We start from the raw sequence: 14,164 nt of genomic DNA, 5'->3' as shown, positions 1-14,164 counted from the left end.
GCCTCACACCGGCTACCGAATTCTCCGGCGCAGGATTTTGGCAGGAGCAGGAATCGCGCCGTGCTGGTCGGCGGCTGCTGGTAGCGGCCCCCCGGCGATTCTCTGACCCGCTCGGCCGTCCCTTTTCGGTCGGTCCCGCCAGCATAAATCAAACCAGGTCCTTCCCGGTGGGACCTGGCTCTACAGGCAGCCTGCAGAGTCCTCGGGGGGGGCGCATCTAGCCCCGGGGGGTGCCCCCACGGTGGCCTGGCCCGTGATCGGGACCCACCGATCCGCAGGCGGGCCTGTGCCGTGGGGACACTCTTTCTCTCCGCGCCGGCTGCTGTCAACCTCCGCCATGGCAGTGTGGAGAAGAAACCCCCTGCGCATGCGCAGGGATGAAGCCAGCACACATTGGCGCTCCCGCGCATGCACCAACTCGCGCTGGAAGGCGGGGGCCCTTTGGTGCCGGTTGGCATGGAACCAAGCCCTTCGGGGCCGGCTGGCACGGTGCCAACACCGCCGGCGCCGGCCTAGCCCCTGAAGGTGTGGAGGATTCCGCACCTTCCGGGCAGCCCGACGCTGAAGTGGTTCACGCCACTCCTCGGCACTGGTACGATCCGCCCCGCCGGGTAGGGGAGAATTCCGCCCCTTGTTCTGAGAGTCAAGGTTTAATAGTTCCCCCCCCCCCCCCCCCCCATTGTGTACAGAAAGAGCTGAAACTTTGCAGAAAGGGTTCCTCCCAGAATCTTCCACCACATCAGATGTTATTTTGACTGATCCCAGCTAAGGTGGTGGCAATTCCCATGCTTCTTCATTATGACAAATTGTTAGCAGTGTTCATTCAAGCCTGTGGTTTGTTGGATTTTGACGTTTTGTTGTTTGAGGGTCTATGTCAGGTTTCCCAGAGGCAGATTAGCCAGTTTTGGCATGATTTCTACCTTGGCCCAAACACAAGTTACAGCACAAACTGTCGCATCATCGTTTGGTGACCAGGGGAACCCACCATCCAATTTATTCAATTTTTAAGCTAAGCAACCAGCAGCTGTCATTGGGAAGCCTCATAGCTCCAGCTCCACAGGTTCAATTCCGGCCTCAGGTCACTGCCTGTGCGGAGTCTGCACGTTCTCTCCGTGTCTGTGTGGGTTTCCTCCGGGTGCTCCGGTTTCCTCCCACAGTCCAAAGATGTGCAGGTTAGGTGAATTGGCCATGATAAATTGCCCTTAGTGTCCAAAAGGTTGGGTCCGGTTACTGGGATAGGGTGAAAGCGGGGCTTTGGTAGGGTTCTCTTTCCAAGGGCCGGTGCAGACTCGATGGGCCGAATGCCCTCTTTCCGCACTGTAAATTCTTTGGCTCATTGGATAAACTCACACGCAATGGTACTACGAGGAGAAAGAGCAGAACAAGGCCTTCCCTTTCACCCGTGAATGCCTTGCAAAATATATGTCTTTCAGGTATGGTTCATTTTCCTGAAGCCTCACACTAAGAAACTAACATGGAATAAGGAGGACACAATACTGCATGGAAGATAGGATTCTGAACGGATTAGAGGCAAAGGGATCGAGGGTTATAGACGCACAGGTCATCAGAAATAGCAACACAAAGCACTGGGTTTCATTTCTAAAAGGATTGAACTCATAGAATCGTGGAATTTACAGTGCAGAAGGAGGCCATTTGGCCCATCAGGTCTGCACCAGCCCTTGGAAAGAGTACACGACTTAACACACCTCCACCCTATCCCCATAACCCAGTAATCCCACCTAACATCTTTGGCCACGAAGGGGCACTTTAGCGTACCCAATCCACCTAACCTGCACATATTTGGACTGTGGGAGGAAACTGGAGCACCCGGAGGAAACCCATGCAGACAAGGGGAAAACGTGCAGACTCCGCACAGATAGTGACCCAAACCGGGAATCGAACCTAGGACCCTGGAGTTGTGGAGCAACAGTGCTAACCACTCGGCTACCATGCCGCTGAAAAGCAGAAAAGTTACCTTAGACTTGTATCGGCTTTTGGAGCACCCTGTGAACAATTGTGGTCTCCTTTTATAAATAGAATATACAAGAATGGTACCACACAGAGTTAACTGATCAGGAAAAATTGACCAGGCTGGGGCTCTTCTCTCAACAAATGAGAAAACTGAAGGTTGATCTGATTGAGGGTTTTAAGACTGTGAAGGTTCGTCAGGGCAGGGGTTAGAGAAGATGTTAAACAACCTGTGAATCTCTCTGCTAATTCATACTCCCAAGGGACGTGCGAGAAGATACAAAAACAACAACACCATCCTGTCACACTGTTAGTCAGCTCGTGAATCCTTCAACAGCTTCATACTATTCCCCAAGGGAGGAGTGGGAGGATGGATAAACAGAAAGAGCAGAAAAGAAACAGTATTGGTTTTCCAATCGCTGGTGCACCTTTATGGATGACGAGTGACCCTGAGTGGGCAGTCTCCCCAGTGCCCACACACAAGAGCTGGGAGATGCTCACTGGTACGTGGTGTGCAGGGGGTAAGAACGATAAATCTGAAAAGGGAAAGGTCTCTCCTTCATTAAACTGCACTGACAGTTTGGGTTGGGGGTGGTGAGGGGGCTGGGGGTGGAGAAGAACTTCACCCAGCAAGACTTCACTCCTCCCCACCCCCCTCACCAATAATTAAAGTAAGTTGGTTAATGGTTTGTCGTGTTACAATACAGCCTCCTGCTCCTACCCCACTCCACCAGGACTGTATCCCACCACGTTGAAAGGGAAGCTCTTGCAGTGTCACACAGCACTTACCAAAAGAGTTCCAAACAGCAGTGGACTTCCTCCGACGGAACCTGCAGCTCTTTATCCTGCGAGCTGCAGCCCTTTGCACATACACCGAGTTCTTCATGATGACCGGAAGATTGGCATCAATCTCAGCCTTCCTGATACACTCTTCAAAGAACTCTGTGGAAGACAAAAGGCAGGCCAAAAGTTAGGAGCATTCGTGGGAGAGGTTAAATAACTCGGTAGGAATCAGCTTGGCTGTTGGAACATTGATCGCCCACTTCAGAACCAGCTCCCACCATGACCCCCAACTCATTATTTCCATGTGTATGTAGGATTAGGACATTCAACCACTCCAGCCCTGCTCCACTACTCAGTTAGATCATGGCTGATCGGTATCATCATTTCATATACCCACCCTCGTTCATTGACTCTTAACTCTCAACAAACATCTCTGAAATCAGTTTAGAATTTTTTTTACTGACCCCTGAGCCTCTTTATCTTTGTATGAAGAACTGCTTCTTTCCATCGCCCCTAAATGGCCTCGCTCCAATTTTAAGGCTATTCCCCCCTTCTTCTGCACTCCCTCCACAAGAGGAAATAGCTTATCTATTCATCCTAAGCACCACAATTAGATCAACCCGTAATCTTCCATCTTCATGAGAATTCAAGCCTATCCCAATGGTTCTCAACCTGGGGTCCACAGAGGCTCACCAGGGGCTCTGTGAAACAGGTGCAGAGATAAGCAGCATGAGAGTGAGGCTGCGGGTTGAAAGGTTATTGCAGCAGTTGCCCATTTCTCCGAAGAGTACCTCCACCCATCAGAATAAACAACAAGATTGCAGCAATTAGGAAGGAAATTGAGATTTGGAAAATTAGGCTGGACAATGGAGTTTCAGATATATTCCCAAAACTGACTAGGTTTCTGGGAGCAAGCACAATGATTGTTGTGCATGTGGAAGAATTAGCATTGATCTTGTGTTTGTTTTGGAAATGTTACAGTGGATTGGGATTCATTTTTCAGCATTTACTGGACATCTTGCTGCCTGAATGGAAAACAGACGAGTAGCTTCTGGAACACTGCTGTGACTGCTCTTAAACACAAAAGGTTGGGAATATTCCAGGCCCCGCACACAGGTGGGTTTGGAAGCAGGTATGGGAACTTACACGTTGGTGTATTCCTGCCTTCAAGTGATCATGCTGGAGATATTGTCAATGCAGCAGCGACATGCAGCCAATTAAGGAACGAACCGGGGTCAAGTTGCAGACACTCCAGGATCTTCCTAACATCAGAGGCGCCCACCCAGACGGAAGGCCAGCAGCAACTCCAGGGTGGCTTCAAGGAAAAGGTGGGAAGATGCAAAGCAAAATCCCTGTCACTGGCCCCATGAATACGCCACTAAGATGCAAAAGTCCAGATTGGATGCCCGTACTTGCTCCCATTGAGACTCAGAAGTGGCCATTTCCCATCCAGCCTCTTTTTAGGCTGGAGGGAGGATTTACCTGGTATGTGGGAAGCCCGAAAAAGAACAGCCATAGAACTTGGGCAGCAAGGTGTGGGGGTTGGAAGTGCCTCCATCAGAAGCCCCCTTCTGATTGCAGGCAACAATTCCCCCACACCCACTTAAGGTACAGTGGTCGCTGGACCTTCCGCTCCCGCCATACCTTCTACCCCAACATCCCAATTGGCCCCTTTGCGCAACCTCCCACCAAGGACTTCCGAACACTCCCCCGGCTAGGACCCCTGAACAATACCTTGTCCTCCGGTGCTGGTACTTGGCCTCAGACATCTTTCTGAAGTTCCTCTTCAGTCTACTTAAGGAACCAACCGGGGTGTAATGCCCTCTTGTTGATGCCCCTGTGTTTCCCCTTTCTTTCTCTTTGCTTTTATCATTGTGAGTCATGGATGTTTAATGGATATGTATCTTTAAGTTGAGCAGGGGGAGAAAGGAACCTCAAAAGGTTACAAAACAGAACACTGCGCTAGCTTTGAACAGCAGAACTCAAGCGTTTCGGTACCCAAGAGATCGCTGGGACTTGGTTCGATTGGTTGGCTGGTGGCCAATTAGCCAAAAGGCCATATTTTGCCCGGTAACAGTGGTGATTGGGGTCCTGCCTGAGTTGGATGTATTCAGAGAGTCAGGGGGAAGTTCGGTTGGAGACCTGGACACACACAGGAAGGACCTGCTCTCTCTCCTTCGTGGTTTTCTCCAGAAAAGCTGTTTAGCTGGTGCAATTCTGAAACTGCAAAGTCCAGAATTAATCTACAGTGAAAACCATTACAGACTGAAAACAAAACTCCTTGAACTGAAAGACAAAATTGAAGACAGGTGTGCAAGAAACAATCATCTGAAAGAAATATTTTTCTTTTAACTCTCATTATTATTTTCACTCCCCTTTTTTCTCCTCTGTGTTTGACTGTCTTGTGTGTGTGCAAGAGGGTAGGGCGAGTTAAGTGGGAGGGATAGGAATTAGATAAGTCAACCTGTTGTATTTACTGCATAATTAATTATTGTTATTGTTATTAATAAACTTAATTGTGCTTAAATTTACAAATCTGGTGACTGTACTTATTGGGCACCTAAGCACCAAAGACTTCAGGCGTTTTTCTAAGAATTATTTATTAATTTCAATTGCTTTGCAACTCCTGGTCAAGTGGGGCTGGAATTGACCGTGCAGTAGCCTAGGGGGTTGTAACAACTGTAGGTCTTGTTGCTGCAGAAAGTCCTGTCTGCAGCCACTTGATGCCCATTCGAGTGTGAAATGGTTGAGCGGTACTCAGGAGTCGGCAGGGATGTGTTCCCCACCAGGAAAGGAAACCTCGGCATGTGACGCACCTCTGAGCCATATAGGGTCAGGACCCGGATACGGTCCTGAAGCCTGAAACTTTTCAACAGACAGAAGATTCCACCCTAAGTTTGAGGAACAACCACCTTCCCAGTTTTTGGTCATCTGTTGCTGGGGTATCCAGAATTTATAAAAGAAGGAATGAAAATGTTGCCCCTTATCCCAACAACAAACATTACAGAGCACCATTTTCTAATAAAGCATAGGGTCTATCTGGAAGTGGAGAATAATTTAGGAGTGTCATCGTCAAACAGACAGATTGCTGTGAGAAGCAGTCACTCCTATCTTTTAATTTTTAATAATCTTTATTGTCACAAGTAGGCTTACATGAAGTTACTGTGAAAAGACCCTAGTCGTCACATTCCAGCGCCTGTTTGGGTACACAGAGGGAGAATTCAGAATGTCCAAATTACCCAACAAGCACGTCTTTCGGAACTTGGGGAGGAAACCGGAGCACCCGGAGGAAACCCACACAGACACGGGGAGGATGTGCAGACTCCGCACAGACAGTGACCCAAGCCGGGAATCGAACCTGGGACCCTGGAGCTGTGAAGCAACAGTGCTAACCACTGATATCTGGACATAAATACCTCAAGCATTATTAAAACACATTTTAGATGCAGGATTTTTTTATCATGGGTCTTCAATGGTGGTATCATTTACATGGTGGTGGGGCTCAGCAAATAATCCATTTAAAATGGGGAACTTCAATAGTTTAGTTTGTAAATGACTGGCCTAGTCTAATCAATCTTGTCTTCATACTTAAATGTTTAGCTCCAGTATCATTCTGATAATTCTGCACCGCACTCCCTCCAAGGCCATTATATCCTTCCTGCCGCACAGTGCCCAGAATGTCTTTTTTTTAAATGATCACTCAAATGCCTAGAAACTGGTCTTTCTCACAGAGATCTGCAAGGCTTCTCACAAATTGTGGACATTAGTGGAATTTGTGCCGAATCATTAATCCTAATTAACTTTTCCACTGTTACAACCCTCATGGAGGTCATAAGAGGAGGACAATTAGATTCCAGATGACCACCTCTGAATATGAGTTTGAGGGGGCAGGGTTTCCCCCTTAACTGTGAGCTCAGCTCTCTAGTATAAAATCCCAGGTCTCCTGTCTTGCACACATACACACCTCTCTCATACACACAAACACACACACTCCGTCTCTCAGACATCTCTCTCTCTCTCTCATACACACCTCTCTCTGTCACCCCCCCCCTCTTGTTAGACGTTTATCTGCTGCAGTATAAAGAGTCAAAGGTTCTGCTGCTTTTCCATAAAACACCCTTAATTTCCTTCAACAGACTTTGCACAAAACTCCAACATTACATCACCTGACACAAAGGCCACCTGACATACCTTTACATATCAGTGTCAATTATTGGATGCTTAACATAAATGAGACAACTATTGGATGTCTCTTAACCCATTACTTAACAGTCTCCCCTTCCTTGGAGGAAAAAAAAAAATAATTAGGTGAAAACAAAATTATAAGAAACTCAAAAACACACACGCACTAGGGGCTTTTCACAGTAACTTCATTTGAAGCCTACTTGTGACAATAAGCGATTTTCATTTCATTTCAATTTCCCCCCTTCTTTTTTTTTCATTTTTGGATCTTTCATCTTTGACAATATCTGTGTTCTCGCCCCCCCTTTTTGTAAAACAGTCTGACAATTGATAGCTACTGTCAACCCATTTAATTTTGCTATCTCCCCTCTGTCCAACATCTGTTTCAAACTTGTGATGTCTATCCTTAACCCTTTTTCATTGACACTTTTTGGGGTGCACGTTTTCCCATAGGGATTTATTGTCAATGTGACATTCAATAGGTATATTTCCCAAATCCCCAATCCCAAAATTTCTGTCAATATCTGAGATATATAATAGGCCATATCCACCGCCTCTACAATGCTTAACGTCTCAGCAGCCAAAGTGCTTTTGACCACTCTCCTTATTTTCTTTGTCTCCCACACAAGAGGGCAACATTTACCATTGTTCCCCAAAGGAAAATTATAAAACCTCCTGCGCTTGAAAACCCAATCACATAAATTTGCATTGTTCGCATCACTATAAACTGTGAGTTTCAAGTGCCTACGGTCACCTAAAACCGGGAAACTCAAAACACACTCCTGCATTTTTAGTTTGGCCAATGCTTTATTTGCTCTTATTATGTCTTCCACTTTGGGATCATTCATTTTTGTACTCAACTCTAAGACATCAAAACTCACGTCCAGTCTAGTCTGTCTACCCAACCAATTCAGTTGTCCAATTAAACTTCGCAGTTGCTCTTTTTCCATCTTTGAAACCATTGTGTTTTTTTGCGAAACCCGGCCACGACAAATTGCTATAGGGCTGATGCTTTCCAAATAAGATTGCTGACATAAAGTTGCCCCTAACATAGTCTGTCCAATTCCTAGTCCAATATATTTAAATGCACCGGAAGCCTGACTTCCAACCCTGAATTCCTTCCTCAAACCAGAGATTAGGGCCAGTCAAGGACAGTGGTGGGAAGTTGTGTGTGGAGGCTGAGGAGATAAGCGAGATACTAAATGAATACTTTTCATCAGTATTCACTCAAGAAAAAGATAATATTGTGGAGGAGAATGCAGAGACCCAGGCTATTAGAATAGATGGCATTGAGGTGCGTAGGGAAGAAGTGTTGGCAATTCTGGACAAGGTGAAAATAGATAAGTCCCCGGGGCCGGATGGGATTTATCCTAGGATTCTCTGGGAAGCCAGGGAAGAGATTGCTGAGCCTTTGGCTTTGATTTTTAGGTCATCATTGGCTACAGGAATAGTGCCAGAGGACTGGAGGATAGCAAATGTGGTCCCTTTGTTCAAGAAGGGGAGTAGAGATAACCCCGGTAACTATGGGCCGGTGAGCCTAACGTCTGTGGTGGGTAAAGTCTTGGAGAGGATTATAAAAGATACGATTTATAATCATCTAGATAGGAATAATATGATTAGAGATAGTCAGCATGGTTTTGTGAAGGGTAGGTCATGCCTCACAAACCTTATTGAGTTCTTTGAGAAGGTGACTGAACAGGTAGACGAGGGTAGAGCAGTTGATGTGGTGTATATGGATTTCAGTAAAGCGTTTGATAAGGTTCCCCACAGTCGGCTATTGCAGAAAATACGGAGGCTGGGGATTGAGGGTGATTTAGAGATGTGGATCAGAAATTGGCTAGTTGAAAGAAGACAGAGAGTGGTAGTTGATGGGAAATGTTCAGAATGGAGTTCAGTTACGAATGGCGTACCACAAGGATCTGTTCTGGGGCCGTTGCTGTTTGTCATTTTTATAAATGACCTAGAGGAGGGCGCAGAAGGATGGGTGAGTAAATTTGCAGACGACACTAAAGTCGGTGGAGTTGTAGACAGTGCGGAAGGATGTTGCAGGTTACAGAGGGACATAGATAAGCTGCAGAGCTGGCTGAGAGGTGGCAAATGGAGTTTAATGTGGAGAAGTGTGAGATGATTCACTTTGGAAAGAATAGCAGGAATGCGGAATATTTGGCTAATGGTAAAATTCTTGGTAGTGTGGATGAGCAGAGGGATCTCGGTGTCCATGTACATAGATCCCTGAAAGTTGCCACCCAGGTTGATAGGGTTGTGAAGAAGGCCTATGGTGTGTTGGCCTTTATTGGTAGAGGGATTGAGTTCCGGAGCCATGAGGTCATGTTGCAATTGTACAAAACTCTAGTACGGCCGCATTTGGAGTATTGCGTACAGTTCTGGTCGCCTCATTATAGGAAGGACGTGGAAGCTTTGGAACGGGTGCAGAGGAGATTTACCAGGATGTTGCCTGGTATGGAGGGAAAATCTTATGAGGAAAGGCTGATGGACTTGAGGTTTTTTTCGTTAGAGAGAAGGTTAAGAGGTGACTTAATAGAGGCATACAAAATGATCAGAGGGTTAGATAAGGTGGACAGCGAGAGCCTTCTCCCCGCGGATGGAGGTGGCTAGCACGAGGGGACATAGCCTTAAATTGAGGGGTAATAGATATAGGACAGAGGTCAGAGGTGGGTTTTTTACGCAAAGAGTGGTGAGGCCGTGGAATGCCCTACCTGCAACAGTAGTGAACTCACCAACATTGAGGGCATTTAAAAATTTATTGGATAAGCATATGGATGATAAGGGCATAGTGTAGGTTAGATGGCCTTTAGATTTTTTCCATGTCGGTGCAACATCGAGGACCGAAGGGCCTGTACTGCGCTGTATCTTTCGGTGTTCTATTTTCTATTACAATAGCTTCAAAATCAGTAATCCCACCCCACAAAAAATCATCGACATGCATCATAAAGATGCCAGAAAGATTTCCTTTATAGTGCCAGTAAAATATTGCCAGATCTGCTTTCAACTGGCAACAGCTTAACTTTAACAAAACTGACCTTACCAAAAAGTACCAGACTCTAGATCAGGGGTGGGCAAACTTTTCCGTGCAAGGGCCACATTCAGAATTCACAATTCACAAGTGGCCGCATAGTATATTAAGTAAATAATTACTTCACCCGGTTATGATTCTGGGCGCCTCATATAGAACATAGAACAGTACAGCACAGAACAGGCCCTTCGGCCCTCGACGTTGTGCCGAGCAATGATCATCCTACTCAAGTCAACGTATCCACCCTATACTAGTAAGTAACCCAACAGCCCCCCCATTAACCTTAAAAAAAATTAAAAAAAAAAAAAAAAAATTTTTGTTTTTTTTTAATGACTTGGAGGGCCGCAGAAATTCCTTTGGCGGGCCGCATGCGGCCCGCGGGCCGTAGTTTGCCCACCCCTGCTCTAGATGCATCATTCAATCCACAAACACATTTATTCAACTTCCAGGGTACCCCTTCTGTGTTAGCTGCCTCTTTAGGAGGACGGAGAAAAATATCTCTCTGGAGCTGATGCACCTGCAAAAAGGCAGCTTTTATATCTATAGATTTGTATTTCCATGCCTTTGTGGCTAATAGAGCCAAGAAGATCTTTAAAATAACGTTTCCTGCCGTAGGTGAATCTACCCTTAAATCCTGATCTTCTAAGTTTTCTTGAAATCCCCTTGCCACAAACCTGGCCTTTGCCTTATAAGTTCCATCCGGAAGAACCTTTTCCGTACAAATCCATCTGTGGGATAGAGCTCTTTGTCCCCTCTCCGGTATTTCCATGTATACCTCAAATTCACTCCAACTATGCAATTCTTGCTGTTTAGCATCTTTGATAACTTTTTCACCTAATTTATTGGAAGCCACCAAAATCTCACATGCATGTGGGCTTCTACTCCTATTAGTATTCGTAGTCTTACTCATGTTCCGAGATCTTGATAAACTACGTCCCCTCTCCCACCTGGTGTCTCGTTCTGTACTGCTACTGTTTGATCTTTCCCTTCTGCTGTGGGACGTCCTTTCAATAGTTCTCGACCTTTTCCTGTGGACCTGTTCACTATCCGATGTACTATCAGAACTGGTACTGCGTTTCTGTGCCCTCCATTTTTGAACTTCGTTTCCCAATCCATTGTCTTGACTCCCTCCCCTGAATGCTGTACATTCAACCAATGTTTATACTTTCCAGTGGCCTTCCCTGCTCTACTAATAACAGTTGCATCCTTCCATTGACTAGACCCTTCAGGCAGGTATGTCACTTTTGTACCAACTTTTGGCATTCGCCCTTTCGGAAATATGGCCTGTTCTAATTGATTCAAAGTGTTGTGTTCCTCTGCAGAAACCCTGTCTATATCAGTTAACTTGTCCTTATAGTTCTGTAACACTTGGTTCTGGTTCCTCATCATGTCTGTCTGCTCTGTCTAAATTTGAAAATTTGTAATCTGTACCCATTATCCTTGATGAATGTACCCTAACAGTTTGATTACCATGTTGCAAAATAATTGTTTTGCCATCTATGCCTATGATCTTCCCTGGGCCTTTCCATTCATTAGAATTGTCTCTCTTATAGTATACCATGTCTCCTTGCTGAAAAACGGCATCTGATGGCCGTACATTATGTCTTAAAGCTCTGCAAATTCTTTCAGAGACTTGTCTACTGCTATGAAATGCATTTAAATGCTCAGCAAAAACAGAGCTAATTGTAGTCCCTTCCCAAGCTGGAGGCTGGTCATCTAAGATGGACGGAATTTTAGGGTTTCTACCAAACACTAATTGATAGGGGCTATAGCCCCCAACCATCTGCAATGAATTATTTGCATGAACCGCCCATGCTAAAGCTGAATTTAACTTGCAGTTTGGTCTATCCGCCAAAATTTTCCAGAGCACGTCATCTATTGCCGCGTGGTTTCTTTCACACACATCATTACTAAATGGGCTTTCCACAGCCCTATTCATAACTGTGATAGTCACATTTTTACACATATGCCTAAACTCATCATGAGCAACTTTCTCCCCCATTGTCCATAAGGAATTTTTGCCAGTGGGCCCATTCCTGTCCCTATCCATTTTGCCACGATTTGATCCAGAATTATGCTCTTTTCTTTACTTCGTACAATCGTTGATTGACTAAATCTGATTGCTAAATGTACAAAATGCAAAATAAATATATTATTGGCTTCATTCCAGATCTTAAGGTCCATGGCCACAATGTCGTTAAAATCCTTGGCCAAAGGTAAGGTTACTATTGGTCGTGCTGGTGTCCTTCTGTACTTCCTACAAACTTCACAGCGATCACTAACTTGTTCTATCAGTTTAGTATCGTCTTCATCCCTTACCCCTGCATCATTTAATAAATGTTTCAGCCTCCAAGGAGACGGATGCGTAAATTGCCTATGCAGTTTTAATACAACAAGATTTTTATCAGCTAAAGTCCCATTTTCAACTGCCATTAACACATCCTTAACAACTGTACTTAAAATATTATTTGTCAGTAATGGAATACAATCGTGTCCCGACTGTGTAAATTGTAAGTCCACCACCTTTCCAAAAACTGTTGCCTTATCCTATTCCATATCCAGCTTCATGTGTGCTTTCTTCATCGACGGTCTGCTCAGAAGCAAAGGTATCTCACTTGACACAACATCCGTGCTAATGAAATGATTCACTCCGGCAATATTGCAAGGGATCACCACTCTTTTCAGCGACTTCAGAGTATTATCATCCCCAAACCTGAAACCTGTGGAACTTTCAAATTCCTTAACCTTGTTACGATTTTCAGCATTCAAGGAGTCCAGGTAACATTTTAACCAGTCAATTCCACACAGTAGATGTGCAGCCACTGTCCAATACAGCACAATTGAACAATTCTGCAACCGACACCCTCATTGCCGGTGTAAAACTGCTCGTTAATAGGACAATGCCTTCTTTCTGGTCACTATCTTTTGCCTCTTCTGTGTCATGTGTCGCTTCAAACACTATTATAACGGGTTTAGGCAGTTGAAAGCATAATGGTATTGAAAGTCACATTGAAAAACATCGATTTATCATACCCCGGGCATTTCTGGGGTTCATCTTCCTATTGTAGGTTCTAACTGGGTTTCTGTCTTCATACTTTCCAGGTCCCGATCTCCCTCTCTATTCCTTGGACCTGTTTGTAGCCGTGCGATTTCGCCATGCTGTTGGTAGTGGTGTCTTCCATATTCTGCTTTATTGCAGGCTGACCCTATTTGGGTCATCAGAGCCATCGGAATCAAATGTTTCCCCAGAAACTTTTTTAAAGCTTCTGTCGTCTGATCAATAAGGTATCCTTATCCGCAAACTAAACTCCTGTCACAACCAGGAGCCATGTTTCTCACTCTAGCACAGTCAAGTAATTTAAGGCCAACACAGACTGTGAAAATTCCAGTTGTATTTCTGCAGCCTGTTTAGATAGTCTGCCAATTCCACGATACAGTCTTCCATGAGAATTCCTCTATTTTCCGGAACCTATCAAAATCCGACCATGCTTCATACGCACTTAACAAGTCATCCTTTTTGTAAATTTTATCCATGTAACGTAATAGAGTCTCCAGACCTTCTTCTGAGTCTAACTCTTCCAATTCCAGCTCAGAAAACACTTTGCTTCGGATTTTACTGTCATAAGGTAGAGAAAGAGCCAATGCCATACCTTGTTTTCTCTTTCGCAAGGCAGTTACCTTAGTCCACATACTACTGCACTTCTCCATTGGTCATACGATCCCCTTTCAGAAAATAAGGGGGGGTAGTCATATCCAGCCATCTTTATCCTCGGTTCAGCCATATTTTGTTTTTCTCACTCACTCCTTGGTTTGGTCTGGAAAAGTTGTATCTTTCAACCCTTCTCATATGCACAGCAACCGTCCTCTGCTACCATTTGTTAGACGTTTAGCTGCTGTTGTGTGAAGAGTCAAAGGTTCTGCTGCTTTTCCACAAAACACCTTTAATTTCCTTCAACAGACTTTGCGCAAAACTTTTAACATCACATCATCTGACCAAGGGCCACCTGAAGCCCCTTTACATATCAGTGTCAATTATTGGATGCTTAACATAAATAAGACAACTAATTGGAATGTCTCTTAACCCATTACTTAACATCTCTCTCTCACACACCCACCCCCCTCTCTCTCTCTCTCTCTCTCTCTCTCTCACACACACATCTCTCTTTGATCCGAGCTGGGTCAGTGGGCTAATTTGGG

General features: G+C 45.1%; 1 protein-coding gene across 1 annotated transcript in view; it reads right to left on the bottom strand.

The window, feature by feature from the left end:
- LOC119955749 (pleckstrin homology domain-containing family D member 1-like) overlaps positions 1-14,164 on the bottom strand; it is a 124,265-nt gene that overhangs the window by 19,032 nt on the left and 91,069 nt on the right. Inside the window, 1 exon segment of the mRNA XM_038782278.1 lies at positions 2,758-2,910. Coding sequence (XP_038638206.1) covers positions 2,758-2,910 — 153 coding nt within the window.

The sequence above is a fragment of the Scyliorhinus canicula genome, chromosome 2, assembly GCF_902713615.1.
Source record: "Scyliorhinus canicula chromosome 2, sScyCan1.1, whole genome shotgun sequence".
NCBI lineage: Eukaryota > Metazoa > Chordata > Chondrichthyes > Carcharhiniformes > Scyliorhinidae > Scyliorhinus > Scyliorhinus canicula.
The sequence above is the reverse complement of the archived record's forward strand: the minus strand, read 5'-3'. Positions and strand labels throughout refer to the sequence as shown.